We start from the raw sequence: 16,905 nt of genomic DNA, 5'->3' as shown, positions 1-16,905 counted from the left end.
ACATGGGTGTGCATATATCTGTTTGTATGAAGGCTCTTGTATCTCTAGGGTATATTCCTAGGAGTGGGATTTCTGGGTTGTATGGTAGTTCTATTTCTAACTGTTTAAGATAACGCCAGATAGATTTCCAAAGTGGTTGTACCATTTTACATTCCCACCAGCAGTGTATGAGAGTTCCAATCTCTCCGCAGCCTCTCCAACATTTATTATTTTGTGTTTTTTGGATTAATGCCAGCCTTGCTGGTGTGAGATGGAATCTCATCATAGTTTTAATTTGCATTTCTCTAATGGCTAATGATCGAGAGCATTTTCTCATGTATCTGTAGGCTGCCTGAATATCTTCTTTAGTGAAATGTGTGTTCATATCCTTTGCCCACTTCTTGATTGGGTTGTTTGTCTTTTTGTGGTTGAGTTTTGACAGAATCATGTAGATCATGTAATGAAAGCCCTCCCCCCACAATGAAAACAAAACAAATGCTTCAATAATACCTGGCTTTGTTCAAGACCTAAAATTCAAGTTTTAAGACACCATTTTGATGCCAAACCTGAACAACACAACATTTTAAAAAGCCACCAGACGGAACTGCCACATGCAGGCTACCCACAGCCAGCCTGCCTGCTCCTTTAATGGACAGAGGGACACATTTCTTCCAGGCTTTGCAAATAGTTTCCGAAAACAAATCTGCCAGCTGACAAAAACACATGTCTGTGCCTAAACAGTTCCAATTTTTGCTGCTGCTGAAGCGGATTTATTTATTTTTTGCTTTGGATACTCTTTTTTTTAGTCCTCTACCCATTCAAAGAAACAGCCCATGAGTATGTCAACAGCATTTGTTAGCATGCTTGTTTTATAGAATACTTTCAAGTAACATTATAAAGCAAACACGTTCAATTTAACGTAAATTTATCAGATAGGTACTCAGTACGTGCCCACCAGCGCCTCACCTTCCTCCCTACCGGGGTGGTTAAGGCACAAACTTTCATAGCACCGTAAGGTCCTTGCCCAGCCAGGTGGCAGGTGTATTAGTGGCTGCCTCCTGCAGGTGTGGCTGCCTCCTGCAGGTGTGGCTGCCTCCTGCAGGTGTGGCTGCCTCCTGCAGGTGTGGCTGCCTCCTGCAGGTGTGGCTGCCTCCTGCAGGTGTGGCTGCCATCAGAATGTTACGCAGACTGGGGTCATGGGCTCGCAGGGGTGCCAGGGATGGGCCACACCGTGCTGAGGGCCCACTCTACGGTACCTAATGACTAACAATTTTATCCTTCTTAAACTGGTGTCGTTGTTGTTAGCTGCCATTGAGTAGATTCTGACTCCTGGCGACCCCATGTGTGCAGAGTAGAACTGCTCCATAGGGTTTTCAAGGCCGTGACCTTTCAGAATCAGATCTCCAGGTCCATCTGCTAAGGCGCCTTGAGGTGGGTTCAAACCACCAACTTTTCAGCTGGTAGTCCAGCGCTGAACTGTTTGCACCACCTAGGGTCTCCTAACTCACAGCAGCGTCTCCTCATTACTGCCTCACCAGTGGATTCCAGGCACGTTCCTTACATTCTCTTAATTTTGTACACAGGGTAGAATTGGTAAACGTGTAAATATGTATAGTGAACAACCCAGACACACACGTACACACATCACCCCAAAAGACCTCTTTGTCTCTTTCTCTCCCGCTCAGCATCAACCAAAAACCCAAACCCACTGCCGTCGAGTTGATTTCGACTCACAGTGACCCTACAGGACTGAGTAGAATGCATTACAGGGTTTCCAACCAAGGCTGTCATCTTTACAGAAGCAGACTGCCATATCTTTCTCCCATGGAGTGGCTGGTGGGTTTGAACTGCTGACCTTTCTGTTCGTGTCTGAGCGCCTTACCACTGCGCCACCAGAGCTCCTTTATTCAGCACCTCGGGGTAAATTTCTCATCCCCCTCCCCACTGCATCTTCCAGAAAGTGCCTGATTCCACAGCCCCACCCACTGCTATCCAGCGGATTTGGACTCTCGGCGACCCCACAGGGTTTCCAAGGCTGTAAACCTCTTTGGAAGCAGACTGACACATCTTTCTCCCTGGGAGCTGCCGGTGGCTTATGAACTGCTGACCCTCATGGTGAGCAGTTGACACCTTAACCACTACTCCACCAGGGCTCCTTGATTCTAGAGTCAGTACTCACTAAGGAAAGAAGACAGAAGCTAACAGGTTAGAATAAAATTCTTGGTAAAAAACGACTCCAGAGATCTCTCGGGGAACTGGAATATTTTTTCAGTTTTTCTCGGTCCTGCGTTTTAAGGGCAAAAAATAAAATGCGTGTTCTACTTTAATAATCCATGAATCCATCTGTGTTGCAGCTGTAATGTCTAAGTATGCCTGAATCTAGAAAGTGAGCAAATTCTTCCCTCTAGTGGTGAAATGTTGTACTGGAAGGGTATTTTTGCAAAACCTACAACTATTTATTAACCTTACGTAATCGGCTTTTTTAATCGGCTTCCTCCATATTTTTTTCATCGTAATAAAAAAACTTATGATAAAATAATAATAATAAAAACTCATTCATTGTGTTTTGGAGCAAGGCATCAGGAAAGCGAGGACTGTTTTCCTGATATATTATTGAAACCAAGTAGCCACTAGCAAAGTCAAGTGATGGTGGTGTTTCCTGTTGTCGATTTACACTCATGAGGTTTCCACGGCTTTAATCTTTACAGAAGCAGACTGCCACATTTTTATTCCACAGAGTGTCTGGTGGGTTTGAACCACTGACCTTTTGGTTAGCAGCTGAATTCTTAACTGTCACACCACCAGGGCTCCTTGCAAAGTCAACTACCCGAACCAAACCCTCTGCTGTTGAGGCAATTCCGACTGATATGTCGACCCCATAGGACACAGTAGAACTGCCCCATAGGGCTTCCAAGGCTATAATCTTTATAGAAGCAGATCACCAGGTCTTCCTCCTGTGGGTAACTGAGTTCGAACCACTAGCCTTTTGGTTAGCAGCCCAGCGCGTAACCATTGCACCACCAGGGCTCCTTCCTATAGAACTGCTCTTCAGACTGTAGTGTTCAGTGAAGACGTCATGGTGCAGAGGAGTGTGTAGGTTATGCTGTACTGGTATTAACCCAACCAGCTGCCATCAAGTTGACTCTGACGACTATCCCACGTGTTAGAGTACAACTGTGCTCCACAGGGTCTTCAACGGCTGATTTTTCAGAAGTAGCTCACCAGGCCTTTCTTCCAATGCACGTCTGGATGGACTCAAACCACCAACCTTTTGGTTATCAGCCTAGTGTGTTAACCGTTTGTACCTCCCATGGAGTCCATATTTGTATTAAGACAGGAAAAATACGTGGCTGGATTGGCCTGTGTAGACACAGTCTATGTCTGCAAGGATACACAAGAAGCCGATCTAAATGGCTGCCTCAAAAGGTTGGCAGTTCGAATCCACCAGGTGCTCCTTAGACACCCTATGGGGCAGTTCTACTCTGTCCTATAGGGTCGCTATGAGTTGGAATCGACTCGACAGCAACGGGTTTGGTTTTTTGTTTTTTAAAAGGAGGAACTGGAAGGCTGGAGGTCAGGAGTGGCAGGGAGAATTTTGACTACTTGCACTTTTGCACCTTTCAAATATTGAACCATTAGAACAGGCTACCTATTCCAAAACATAATTCAAGCAACAAGGGAAACAATACAGAAGGAAGAGCTATTACTCTGACAGAGGTATAAGCAAGACATTGTTTTGAGAGTGATTTAAAGAGACAAGAGTCCATCACGCCAAAACCATCAATGTGTTAATGTGTGATAACGCTGAAGTACTTCTAGCATCAAGGGGCAGTGATGGTCATGGTAGAATTCTCGCCTTCCATGTGGGAGACCCTAGTTCGATTCCCCACCAGTCACCTCATGTGCAGCCACCACCCATCTGTCAGTAGAGGCTTGCTTGTTGCTATGTTGCTATGTCCCTGGAAAAGGACATCATGCTTGGCAGAGTACAGGGTCAGCGGAAAAGAGGAAGACCCTCAACGAGGTGGATTGACACAGTGGCTGCAACAATGAGCTCAAGCGTAACAACGATTGTAAGGATGGCTCAGGACGGGGCAGTGTTTCGTTTTGTTGTGCATAGGGTCACTGTGAGTCAGAACCGACTCGACAGCACCTAACAACAACAACAACATGTTGCTGAACAGGTTTTAGCTGAGCTTCCAGACTAAGAAGAAAGGCCTGGCAATCTACTTCTGAAATCAATCAACAAAAACCCTATGGAGTACAACTGTCCAATCTGTAACCCATTATGCAGAGGGTACACGGCTGGGCAGTGTTTTGTTCTGTTGCGACTGGGGGCCCCATTAGTTGGGGGCAGGTAACAACAGAAACAATCCTTTAAAACTGCACTGTGATGAGGAAGGCACTCCCCTGTTAGGCCAGATACCAGGTCGGCTCTGAGAATGCTGACTGCTGGTCTGGGGACTTTCGGCTGAAAACGAAGAGGCCTAGAAAACGGCTAATTATCCATCAAAGAAATCGTGTTTCCATAGATAGGCTTGTTCTCAGCAATCACGGTCCTCCACAGCAAGTCTGATAATTGGATAAACAAGACCTCTGAGACTCTCAGGGGCTGGGAGAGAGATGAAAAACACTTTATGTGGCTTTCTCGAATGTAATCACCAGTTAAAGGGCAAGCAAGTTGTTTAATGAGCTCATTACAGCCCCATCATCTGTGATCTCCACACAAAATCCTGCGGCAGCTGCAGTACCACAGGCCCATGAAGGCCTGGCTGGGCCTTGGCTCCGACCCTGCTGTTTTCCCTCGGCCTTCACCAGGAAACAGCTGGCATCTCCACGTCCAGCTGCTGGGCCACATGGAAAAGAAGCCCAGAGTTGGTTCAAACGTGTTTCCAGGCTCATAGCTAGTGTTTTCTTAATCTGGGCATGGAGAAAATAATGTCAAACTCAGGTTTGGCTAATCCTGTTTATCTGCCTGATTTTTCCAGCTGTTCGGCTCTACTTTCAGAATTGCTAGCTGGCTCGTGACTTCTCAAAGCCTCTTGCCTGGGCCTTTTTCAGGGAACGTTAGTCTGCCTTCATGCCTTTGACCCATAGACAGTGGACTTGGCATGGCAGAGGAGCAAAGCCCCTGGTTTGGGAGACCCTAGGTATTCCTGGGATAACACTCTCAGCTGCTAACTGGAAGGTTGGAGGTTCGAGTCCACCCAGAGAGCCTTGGAAGAAAGGCCTGGCAATCTGCACCTGAAAAATCAGCCATTGAAAACCCTATGGAGCAGCTGCACTCTAACACACATGGGAGCACCACGAGTTGGAGGCAGCTGGTGAACTGGTTAGTCACTCTTTGGATCAGCACTTCTGGCTGTAGAAGCTGACTGCTCTCCCCAGAGCAGGTGTTGGTTGTACGAGTGCCCAGCCCTCACTGGCTCCCAGGGGTGGTTCCTGGAGTCCTGGGCAGGTCAGCTGTAACTGATCCAGCTCGTTTTCTCAAAGCAATCTGAGTACGGAGAAGGCAGCAGGGACACCACCCACAATGGATACAATCTGAATGGTGCCCCTTGAAGGACAACATGGTAGCTGTCCTAGTGGCCCAGGCTGCTGTCACAAAGTATCACAAAGTGGGTGGCTTGAAATGACAGGAACTTACTGCCTCACAGCTCTGGAAATTAGCAGCCAAGTTCAGGGTGTGGGCAGGGTCATGCTCTCTCTGGGGGCTCTAGGGAAGACTTCTCTCTCCTGGTTCTTGGTGGCCCCAGGTGTCCCCTGGCTTGCAGCTGCAGCATAGCTCCCTGTCCTCTCTCTCTGTGTCTTCTCCCTGTGTTGGGTAAGGGCCCACCATATTCCGGTATGGGAGGGCATTGGAGGTTTAGTGGTAGAATTCTCACCGTCCGTGAGGAAGACCTGGGTTCTATTCCTGGCCAATATACCTCATGTGTGGCTACCACCCACCTGTCAGTGGAGGCTTGGATGTTGCTATGATGCTGAACAGGTTTCAGCAGAGCTTCTAGACTAAGACAGACTAGGAAGAAAGGCCTGGCAATCTACTTCCAAAAACCAGCCAGTGAAAACCCTATGGATCACAATGATCTGATTCGCAACCCGTCAGGGGGATGGTGCAGAACCGGGCAGCTCTCCGTGCATGGGGTCACCATGAGTCGGCAGCCAACTCAACGGCAGGTAAAACAACTCCAGTGTGACCTCATATTGGCATAACTGAGAACGTCATCAAAGACCCTATTTCTAAACAAGGCCACGTTCACAGGTAAAGGGGTTAGGCCTTCAACATATCTTTGTGGGGGACACAATCCAACCCATAACAGTGACCCTGACTCAGGGCACCTGAAGAGTCAGGGAAAAGAAAGGAGACGTGTGAAGAGGTGGGAGGCTATTCTGGCTTATCCCAACTTTACCTGAGGCTTGATGGTAGCACCCATTTAAGAAAAGGTAAAGGTACCTGGGTTCTGCTCACTGTGTTAACTGGAAACCCTCCCCCAACACTAGAATCCCATAATGTGTGACTGACTGCCCCTCACGCTCAAGGCCAGACAACCCCCGCCATTAGAACCACGGAACAGTTCCCGCCAAGGAGCCCTGGTGGCGCAGTGGCTAAATACTCAGCTGCTCACTGAAAGATTGGCCATTCAAACTCACCCAGCGGCTTCAAGGGAGACCTGGCGATCTGCTTCCGTAAAGATTACAGCCTAGGAAACCCTATACGGCAGTTCTACTCTGTCCTATAGGGTTGCTAGAGTCGGGATCAACTGGATAGCACCCAAAAATAGCTCCCTCTACCCAAAGGTGCCCTGCCGTTTATGTTAGAAGCACAGGGATTAGAGATTGGAATCCTGGCTTTGTCAGTGTAGGTATTTCCTGCTTGGCCCAATAGATGGATTCTCCAAAGTTACAGGTGGGCCAGATTTTTATAAGTCAAGCCATATCTCAAATTCCTGAGGTGAATCCTCTATAAAACAAAGGCTTATACCTGAACGTATCTGTTCTAGCAATCTTAACTGTCATTTATCTCCTTAAAGGTATACAGCTGTGACAGGGATAAAAAAACCCAGTTGTGGTCAATTCCGACTCATGGAGACCTCACGCGTGTCACAGCAGGACTGTGCTCCCTAGGGTTTTCAGTGGCTTACTTTTCAGAAGTAGATCGCCAGGCCTTTCTTCCAAGGCACCTCTGGGTGGACTCAAACCTCCAACCTTTTGGTTAGCAGCTGAGCACTTAACCGTTTGTGCCACTCTGGGCCTGCTGTGACCAGGACTAGAGGCACGGAAATAGCAGCTGTCAACAGGAAAAAGTACCCCACATGCCACAGCCTATATAGAACTCTTCAACTAAGTCTTCAGCTTTTCTGCAAGAACCAGGAATGGCTGTTCCTACTGAAGTGATAATACTGTGGGAGAGATAAGACTTAAAACTGTACCTGTTATTGATACAATAGTGTGAGTGAGTTTAGAGATCTTTGCTTGAGAAAAGCCTTTTTATTTATTTTTTAGGGGGTGTGGGGTAGAAAAACTATGACAATATACATTTTTTGAGGTATGGGAAGATGATACCAAAAAACCAAACCCACTGCCGTCGAGTCGATTCCGACTTATAGCGACCCCATAGGGAAGATGATTGGAAGGGTCAAAAAGAGGAGGAGATAGACAGAAATGAGAAGATTAGGCCACCATGACAAACTTTGCCAACCTAGCAATCTTACCTAGTGTCATGGACTGAATTATGTCCCCCGCAAAATGTGTGTATCAATTTGGCTGGGCCATGGTTTCCAGCATTGTGTGGTTGTCCTCCATTTTGTGACTGTAATTTCATGTTAATAGGCTTAGGATGGGATTGTAACACCACCCTCACCCAGGTCTCATCCCTAAGCCTATGTAAAGGGGGTTCCCCTGGGGTGGGCCTGCACCACCTTTTATCTCTCGAGAGATAAAAAGGAAACTGAAGCAAGCAGAGAGTTGGGGACCTCATACCACCAAGAAAGCAGCACCGGAAGCAGAGCGCGTCCTTTAGACCCGGGGTTCCCGCGCAGAGAAGCTCCTAGTCCAGGGGAAGATTGACAAGAAAGACCTTCCTCCAGAGCCAACAGAGAGAGAAAGCCTTCCCCTGGAGCTGACACCCTGAATTCGGACTTTTAGCCTACTTTACTGTGAGAAAATAAACTTCGCTTTGTCAAAGCCATTCACTTGTGGTATTTCTGTTATAGCAGCACTAGATGACTAAGACATCTAGGGTTCAAACCTGACTTGATTCTTTCCATTTCCATCTTGTAAGAGCGGGGTGGAAATGTGGGAAAGGGGAGCGTTAGTCTAGGACTGGGTTCTGTTGAGACCAACCTAATCAAAACCACTATAAAGCATGTGATGGCTGGGGAAGAAATTTTTACAATAGCAGCGGAGATTGAAACAAGATGCCTTCTGAGTTTCTGTAGTGTTCCCATAGTAAAATTCTAATCCAAGTTCATTGTAGCTCTTCTGCCTTAAACAAGCCATAAAATTGATCAAAGATGCTATGGCAGTATCCTGATCAAAAGAGGGAAAATGCAAAATGGAATTTTAAAATCTCATGGAATCCAGACTTTCTGGATCCATGGAGGCTGGACGAACCCCTGAAACGATTTCCCTGGGTAATCTTTAAATCTTAAACTGAAAATATCCCCCCAAATCTTCTTAAAGCCAAACAATAGTTCAGCTTAACTAGTAAGGACTGTTTGCCTTGTGCGTTGTGCTTTTAAGAACTATCTATACAGGATCAAATTGACCTCACTAACTCAAAAGGTTAGACAGGAAACGAGAGAGGAACAACGCAGAGAAGGCGGGTGAGAAGGGCTGCACAACTCGAAGAATGTAATCAATGTCACTGAATTGTACATGTAGAAATGGTTGAATTGGTGTATGTTCTGTTGTCTATATTCTCAACAACAACAAAAATAAAATAAATTATATATATTTTTAAAAGTTATAAAATGTGATGGCCTGGGAGCCCAGAGAAAGGGCTGTGACCAAACCGGAGGGAAGGGTTTTCTTCTATCATTCTCAAGAGCAGCAACCTGGCTTCTGATGGGTGGTCTTGGCATTTCTACAGGGCACAGGACAGCTAAAGAATATTCGCTCCACACTTTTTCTTAAGATGCCCAATAGGGTCCCCAGTACTCTGTCCAGACTTGTCTCCTGCGCACGCCTACGTTTCTGAATCATCCAGTGCAGACTAGCGCACTCCCTGCCTGCTGTGATGGAATTAAAGGGTGATGCTTGCAGCCGGGAGGAGAGAGTCGTAAATGCATCCCTGGGTGATTAAATGCTATGAGGAAGTTGACTAACTGTAGGATTCTCTCATGCAAACTTATTCCAATGTGACGCGTTTTTTTCAATCATAGGAAAAGGTTTACTAAAAAGAAACAAAGCGCTCCATCCCTAAGCAAACATTTTCATGCTTTCACGGGTTTGGTTTTGTTTTTTTTGGCTCTCTAGGAAAAAGAAGGTTAAACCTACTGCACCGTGGGGACCCTAGTGGGTGTCTTATCTGGGAGAGGGGTTTGGGCTGAGTTTGTATGTAAAAAATGGGGATAGAAAATGAAGAACTAGTTCAGGAAGGACTAAGTGGGGGGAAACGGGTGTGTACCTCATGAATCTGGGAAGGAAGAGGCATGTATCTAACTGTGTGGGTAGTTGGTTTTATTTCTCATTGTCATTTTTTACCTTGATTAACTGCTCACTTAGAAGTCCCGGGTGGAGCAGATGGGTAAGTGCTTGGCTGCTAAGCAAAGATTGGAGGCTCGAGCCCACCCAGAGGTGCCTCCGAAGAAAGGCCTGGAGATCTACTTCCAAAAAATCAGCGATTGAAAACCCTTTAAAGCACAGCTCTACTCGGACACACACGGGACCACCAGGAGTGGGAAGTGACTGACAGGAGCTGGCTACCTACTCACTTATTTTCTCTGGGTCTCAATTTTGTCACCCGGGAATGTCGGGGGTCGGGGTGGGGAGAGCTTGGATTCCTGAGCTCCGAGGTTCTTTGCATTTCAGTCCCACGTGTGTCATCCTGGAAAGTGTGAGGATCTGGGAAAATGGGAACTCTCATGCCCTGCTGGTAGGCTTGCAAGCCGGTACAATTTGGGGCAAAAAATAGCAGTATGAAGACAACTGGAAAGGCACATAACTGGTGCACCACTAATTTCAATTTTAGGCATTTTCCTTAGGGAAACTTCCACACATGTGCACAGAGACACAGACAAAAAGTTTTCAACGCACAGTGTAAGAGCAAAAGCTAGGGAAAACATGTTAGCTAGATAAACAGCTACTGATAGGGAAGGGGATAAATAGAACTGGGCCAGGTCACAGAAAGGAAAGCCATACAGCAGTTTAATGGAACGACGGAGCTTTTTGTAAAGCCAATATCCGTATTTCTGCGAGTGACACACGCCGGTAAGGAGTCCCACGGGCTAAATTTGTGAAAATAATATAACTTAAAAAGAAATGAGTGCAACTGAGTGTCACACATTAACTCTTAATAGAGTTAACTCTTAAATTATTATAGACTCATGAATTAATAAAATTCATGAGTCTATAATAATACTCGACCGAGCCTTCGTGGCACAACGGTTGAGCATTCAGCTGCTAACCGAAACGTCGGCAGTTGGAACCCACTCAGCAGCTCTGTGGGAGGAAGACCTGGTGATCCCCTCCCATAAAGATGACAGCCTAGAAAACCCTATGAGGCACTTCTACTCTGTCACGTGGGGTTGCTGAGTCGCAGCTGACTCGATGGCATACCACATCAAAGACCACGATAACATAGTAATAAACAAAAATCATATTGCTGAGTGAAGAAAAGCAAAGTGCAGTAAACAGGTACAGTGTGAACTCCTTTATGTAAATGGGATTGTGTAAAACTAACCTCCTCCAGGGTTCACAGATACACATATGAGTGTATAAAACCTGGGAATCTGTCATCTGAGAGGCAAGACAGAGGCCTGGGGATGAGGAGACCTGGGCTTAGTCAGCATTAGTTTATTTCTTTTACATAAAAAAGGCAAAAAACCTAACAACAAATGTCAACAACATAATACCATTTCTGGATGGTGGGGGAAAGGTGCTGGTTATAGCATTCTTCTCTGCATTAAAAAAATTTGTTTTCAAAATACATAAAGGGACGTGAACAACAATGTTCTGGGCAAGTGTGTCCTGGCAGTGGCCCTTGCCAGCCCTGCAGGGAGGCTTAGGTGGCACTATAGGGGGCACTGAGAAACAGAGACGGCCTCATTTTTTAAGGTCTCTATGGTGTGGTGTTGTGCTATCCCATATGGTAGCCACTGGACACATGCAACTACTTGAATTGACACCTAAATGAATTAAAATTAAATAAAATCAAAATGTCAGCTTTGCCGTCGCCCTGGCTAAATCTCCACATGTGGCTAGTGGCTATTGTATGGTCAGGGCAGATACAAATCACTTCTATCACTGTAGAAAACTCTACTGGACTGAGTTGGTCTAGAGAGAAATACCTGTCTTTTAAGGCCCTAGAACATTTTTGGTCCCATTATTCTTTTCCTGTTATGACCTTCTGCACAGAGAAAAACCAAGATAACGACCAGGAGGTATTTTTCATTTCTGGAAAGATTATGTCCACTATGGTCCTAAATTATGACCGAAGTAGAGGGCTCTTGTTAAAAGAGACTTGGATAAACCACTTTTAGAAAGAGATCTAGCAATTATAGGTCTGGTTGCGCAAACATGTTTCATTTCCCCCAAAATTTAGGAAGCAGGAAGATAGGCTGCAGGACGATGAAAGCATTATCCAAAAAAAACTCGGGATGTGGGTGCCATGGCTTCCCAGAAGTCTCCGGCCCTTACCTGTACACAGTGTGAGGGACGTATACTTCCCGGGTTGGAAATTCCAAAATCTCTTTGAGTGGACGTGACCGGTTTTCAGAAAATGGTCTCACTGGCAATATTTCAGGAGTCAGACAGCAATTGAGAGTCTCTGGAGCTGGGGAAATTTCCAGTTTAAGTGAGCCTAAAGGGGGGAAAAAAAAGGACTGTTTTAGTAAAGAAATTGCCACGTGACAAGGGAACTGTGAAAGGTTGTTGTACTCCACATTCTTTTATGAGAATGAGTATAGGTTGGGGCAGTGTAAGAGTTTTGGAATTCTCAGGTATTTTCCTGTAGTTTGTCACGTTGTCACGGCAACATATGAGCTTTGGAAACCCTGGTGGTATAGTGATTAAGGGCTATGGCTGCTAACCAAAAGGTCGGCAGTTCGAATCCACCAGGTGCTCTTTGGAAACTGTATGCGGGCAGTTCAACTCTGTCCCATAGGGTCACTATGAGTTTTGGAATTCCTAGGTATTTTCCTATAATTTGAGAAAAATGCACATCATGACAACATTTGAGCTTTAGTTTCTATAAGTTAAAAAAGAAGAAGCTGTAAAACGAATAGGGATGTGTTAGATAACCTTTAAAGTCTCTTCTGGAACTACTACCCTATAACAGTACATAGTTAAGGAGCTTCCACACATTAAAAATTGGTGGTTTTCAAACTGAGCTCCCTGGTGCCCTAGGGTGCTACAGGAGTGCCTCAGGGGCTACTAAGCTAAGGATGAGGTCGGTGCCCTCACCTGCAACCAGAGAATTGGACTCTTCATTATTTGTTTTTATAACAGGGTTCCATATAATATTTCATTTGACAAAAAGGGGCACACATAGGATTGCCATGAGTCGGCATCGTCTCTACGACAGCTAGTTTGGTTTTTTTTTGTTGTTGTTCAACTGGTTACCTGAGAGCCCTGATCTAAAGCATGGTCTCTATTTACAGAAGCAATCTTTAAAAAAAATACAAAAACAGAAAACATTCGTTGCGTTGTCAAAAATGGAGACCAAGTCAGGTTTCTTAACCATTAAAGCAAAATCCCACGTTTCACTCGGCAAACGCGGTTTTATACATTCCAGCAGGAGACACGTAACGTGTCTGTCATCCTGGCTCTGGCACAGTGGTAGAGGATAAAGACCAGAATCCCCACCTGGAATGGACTTGACCCTCCTCTGTAAGGATGAAGACCTTTTGTAGTCAGCTAGGAACTTGAACAAGTCTTCGTCACTCAGGCGGTCTCCCTCCTGCCAAGAGAGGCATCATGTTAGCAAAGAGCTGCCGTTGGCTCTTGGGTCAGGAGCTAACGGTTTCTGGGTAGCCTTTTATCTTTAAGTGCTTTTTTTTTTACCAACCTGTCTTTCAGAGAAATTAGAATTACAGGTAACTCTGAAATCATTTGGTTCAACCTCTTGTCAAATATTCCTGCTCTTCCCCTCCCGGCCCAGCCTCTTATCGTGCCGTCTAACACTTCCAACAGCCATGGAGGACGTGTCACCATCCCTGTTTGTAGATAACGACCTCGAGGCTTTGCTCCAAGCCCCAGCCCCATCTCTGTATCACTACCTATGCCCCTCCCTTAGAGTTCCAGCACTCCTGCCAAGGTGGGGCCAAAGCCAGACACAGTGTAACGTGGAAAGGTACCTGCTTAAAAAAGCTGTTAACGTTCATGGGAGTGGCTTTGAAGTTGTGTCCAACCCCATTTTCCTCCAAGGACAGGGCTCGCTCAGAAAGCCTTCTGGATTGGGACAGAGTCCTCCGCTCCCCCACAGAGCTTCTCCCTTCAAGGAAAACGGTCATCATTCTACAGCATGCCCTTCTGTTCGAGCACGCGAGTAGTTGTTAACTTTACTGTATATACCAGTACCAGCTGCTGTGGGATCAGCTATGACTCACAGTGACAGGGACTCCTTACCACATAGAAGATACGTTTAAGGTCTTTGAGAAGGAGCCCTGGTGGCGTAATGGATAAGTGCTTGGCTGCTAACTGAAGGCTCAGTAGTTAAACCCACCAGCTGCTCCAAAGAAGAAAGATGTGGCAGTCTGCTTCTCTAAAGATTACAGCCTTGGAAACCCTATGGGGCAGTTCTACTCTGTCCTACAGGGTCACTATGAGTCAGAATTGAGTCGACGGCACACAACAACAACAAAGTCATTGAACAAGAATGCTAAGCATGGCCACAATATTTTGAGTAACAGTTTCCCCCTGCTGGTTCTCACCTTTCCTAGTCCTCCTGTTGGAGTCCCAGGTGCCCGCCCCTGCATGTCTAAGTATCTAATCCCACTCTGGCTGGAGCAGAGAGGCCGTGAGCAGCTCCTCCCACACAGAGATCAGGGTAGACCAGATGCCACCAGCAGGACTCCCAGCTGTAGCTAGCCAAAGTCTGCAGAGATTACTGTTTGCTTTTGTTTTATTTTTACATTTGAATTCCACTGGGAGAGGCATGTACTCACATGGCCTTAAAGGCATTTGGGATTACCACCCAAACAGGCTAGGGTCAGTGTTGGCACCTTCCAAACCCCAGCTTTCCTCTGCTCTCACTCTGTGAACCAGGCAACAGAATGGGGTCCCTGTCTTGGTTGGCCTGCCCAATGGGGGTCAGAACCCTGAATCACACCCCGATACTCTGGGCTGAGACCCCATACTCTGCTTCATTGTTTCTCATCCCCTTTTGGGATATATGTTGTTGCTTTTATACTGTTATACGCAGGGGTTCTCGTCAAATTCCTTACAACTCTAATATTGCTGATCCCTGTCTTTGACTATCTTCTCATCCTTATTCATGCCATGTTGCTGAAGTGGAACTCTGTGTCACCAGTGCTCGCCACACTGCCCCAGTATCGTACACTGCATCTTCTGATTGCTTCTTAAGAACCAGCCTCTGCACCTGGGTGAATTTATCCCTGAGCTGGCTTCCCTGTCCTCCCTCCCTGCCTGTTACGGAGGTCCCAGCATACCCCACACCTGAACTTACCCTACTTACAGTGGCCTCTAAGCTCTAGGCGTAACGCTTTCAAATAAGGCTACTGGGGTCTACATAGAAGTCAGCATTAAAAAAAAAAAAAAAAAAAAGTTGTGCTCTGAAGGTCAGGGTGCACTAAAGTGAGGTTTTTTATTAACAAGTCAGAAATAACCCAGGGATTCTGACTGGTAACTAACCAAAAGATTGAAAGTCTGAGTTCACTCAAAGGTGCCTTAGAAGAACTCCTGTTGATCTACTTCTGGAAAATCAATCATGGAAAACCCTATGGAGCACAGTCCTACTCTGACAGACATGGAGCCGCCATGAGTCATAATCAAGTGGATGGCAACCGGTCTTACTGGTTTTCATTATGCAACAGTGACTCCAGAATAGTGGCAGCAATGACAAAATACCCTTTTCTCCACTTCCCTGCTTAAATGGCAACATTTCAGAAGTGGCAGAGCGAAAGAATGCATGAGAAATGTGAACCTAGACTTAAAGATTTGCTGGACACCAAGACATTGAGGAAAACAGAAACTCCGCCACAGGTGGTGGGGTGGGTCTACCTGAAAATTCTGAAACCCTGCCATAGCTCCAGGCCCAAAAATTGCAAAGGAAATTAATGATTCAGATCCAGGCTGAGGTATGAAAAAGAGAGAAATATGCTGAATATATTGGAACAGTAACTAGATATTCTTTTTTTTTTTTTAATTGCATTTGGCAAAATAAACACTCAGGGACTGGACATCGTGCCGAGAAGCCTCAGTTTTGCTTTCTGAAACCTTGAGACGGTTGGTTTTCTTAGGTTTAGGAGTCAGCCACGTGCCTTTGTTTAATGCACTGGTTACTAGATTTTCTTGCCATTTTTAAGAATTTTACTTTTGAGTGGGGTGGCTACTGAAAATTAATTTTTTAAAGTGTCAATCCATCCAGAACATTCTATCCAAAAATCTTACTATAAAAGAAGAATTTATTTAAGCTCCACAAATATTTGAGACAGTGTTGTGGGCCACTGTCTAATCAAGCATTTGTGGTTCAGTCACAACTGTTTCATCCTATCTCTCGCCTTCTTTTCACTCCCCAAATCCTATTGTCTTCCCTTGCCCCCCCAAAAAGCCAGACTAGTTGCCACCGAGTCAACCTCGACCCATGACAACCCCGTGTGTGTCAGAGTGGAACTGTGCTCCAGAGGGTTTTCAATAGTTGATTTTTTGGAAGTAGACTGCCAGACCTTTCTTCTGAGGTACCTCTGGGTGGATTCAAACCTCCATCCTTTCAGTTAGTAGCCAGTCCTGTTAACTGTTGCACCGCTCAGGGACTCTACTGCTTCCCGAGCCCCTCTAATGAGCAGTTGACCTTGGAGCTGGTATGAAGGTTGAAAATCTTACCAACCATGGTCTCCGCATCAGTTACCTCCCTTTCGAGGGTGTAGACATTGAAGAAGCTGCTCAGGCTTATGGGAACCCAGGCAAAGGGCATCCGGTACTTCCCTAAACGCTGGCAGAAGGACTCTGCTTGAAGTTTCAGTTTTTCAATCTTGTCTTTACTCTAGAGAAAAATGGAAAGAGACCATCAGAAACAAGCAACACAGTATCTTCCCCAAGTCTACTGCCTCTGACGTGGATCTGACAGCCTTCTCTGAAATCCCTTGGTAACACAATAGTTAAGCGCTACTAACCAAAAGGTTGGCGGTTTAAATCCACCCAGTGGCTCCATAGGAGAAAGACCTGACAATCTGCTCCCATAACAATTACAGCCTAGGAGACCTGAGGGGCCAGTTCTAACTCTGTAACACATGGGGTCACTAGGAGTCGAAAATCGACTCAACGGCACCCCACAACTACAACAACAAATGATAAAAAAGAGCCAACAAGCAGAAACATGACTCAAGTGGGATCAGAAGCCTAGCTGGTAAGGAAATCAAAGTTTTTTTTTTTTTTTTAAAGGAAAGGTCTAAAGAGGGGCTACATTCAATTAATAAATTACACTTTCAACTTACAAAATATATATATATCTCCAAGGCTTGTTATCCCCGCTACTCAATTAATGCCTCTTTTGGGGGTTAGTTATATGATGCGGATTCATATGGG

General features: G+C 45.7%; 1 protein-coding gene across 6 annotated transcripts in view; it reads right to left on the bottom strand.

Moving 5' to 3' along the window:
* Window positions 1-16,905, bottom strand: part of DOCK8 (dedicator of cytokinesis 8) — a 216,811-nt gene that overhangs the window by 103,328 nt on the left and 96,578 nt on the right. For all 6 annotated transcript variants that reach the window (XM_064290563.1, XM_064290562.1, XM_064290567.1 and 3 more), the window contains 4 exons: window positions 16,204-16,363; window positions 13,497-13,633; window positions 13,006-13,099; window positions 11,839-12,001 (listed from right to left, as the gene is read on the bottom strand). In XM_064290563.1, the coding sequence (XP_064146633.1) occupies window positions 11,839-12,001; window positions 13,006-13,099; window positions 13,497-13,633; window positions 16,204-16,363 (554 nt within the window). The remainder of the gene's footprint in view (window positions 1-11,838; window positions 12,002-13,005; window positions 13,100-13,496; window positions 13,634-16,203; window positions 16,364-16,905) is intronic.

The sequence above is a fragment of the Loxodonta africana genome, chromosome 9 (genome assembly GCF_030014295.1).
Source record: "Loxodonta africana isolate mLoxAfr1 chromosome 9, mLoxAfr1.hap2, whole genome shotgun sequence".
Taxonomy (NCBI): domain Eukaryota; kingdom Metazoa; phylum Chordata; class Mammalia; order Proboscidea; family Elephantidae; genus Loxodonta; species Loxodonta africana.
Note: the sequence above shows the minus strand (reverse complement) of the source record. Positions and strands in the feature narration are given on the sequence as shown.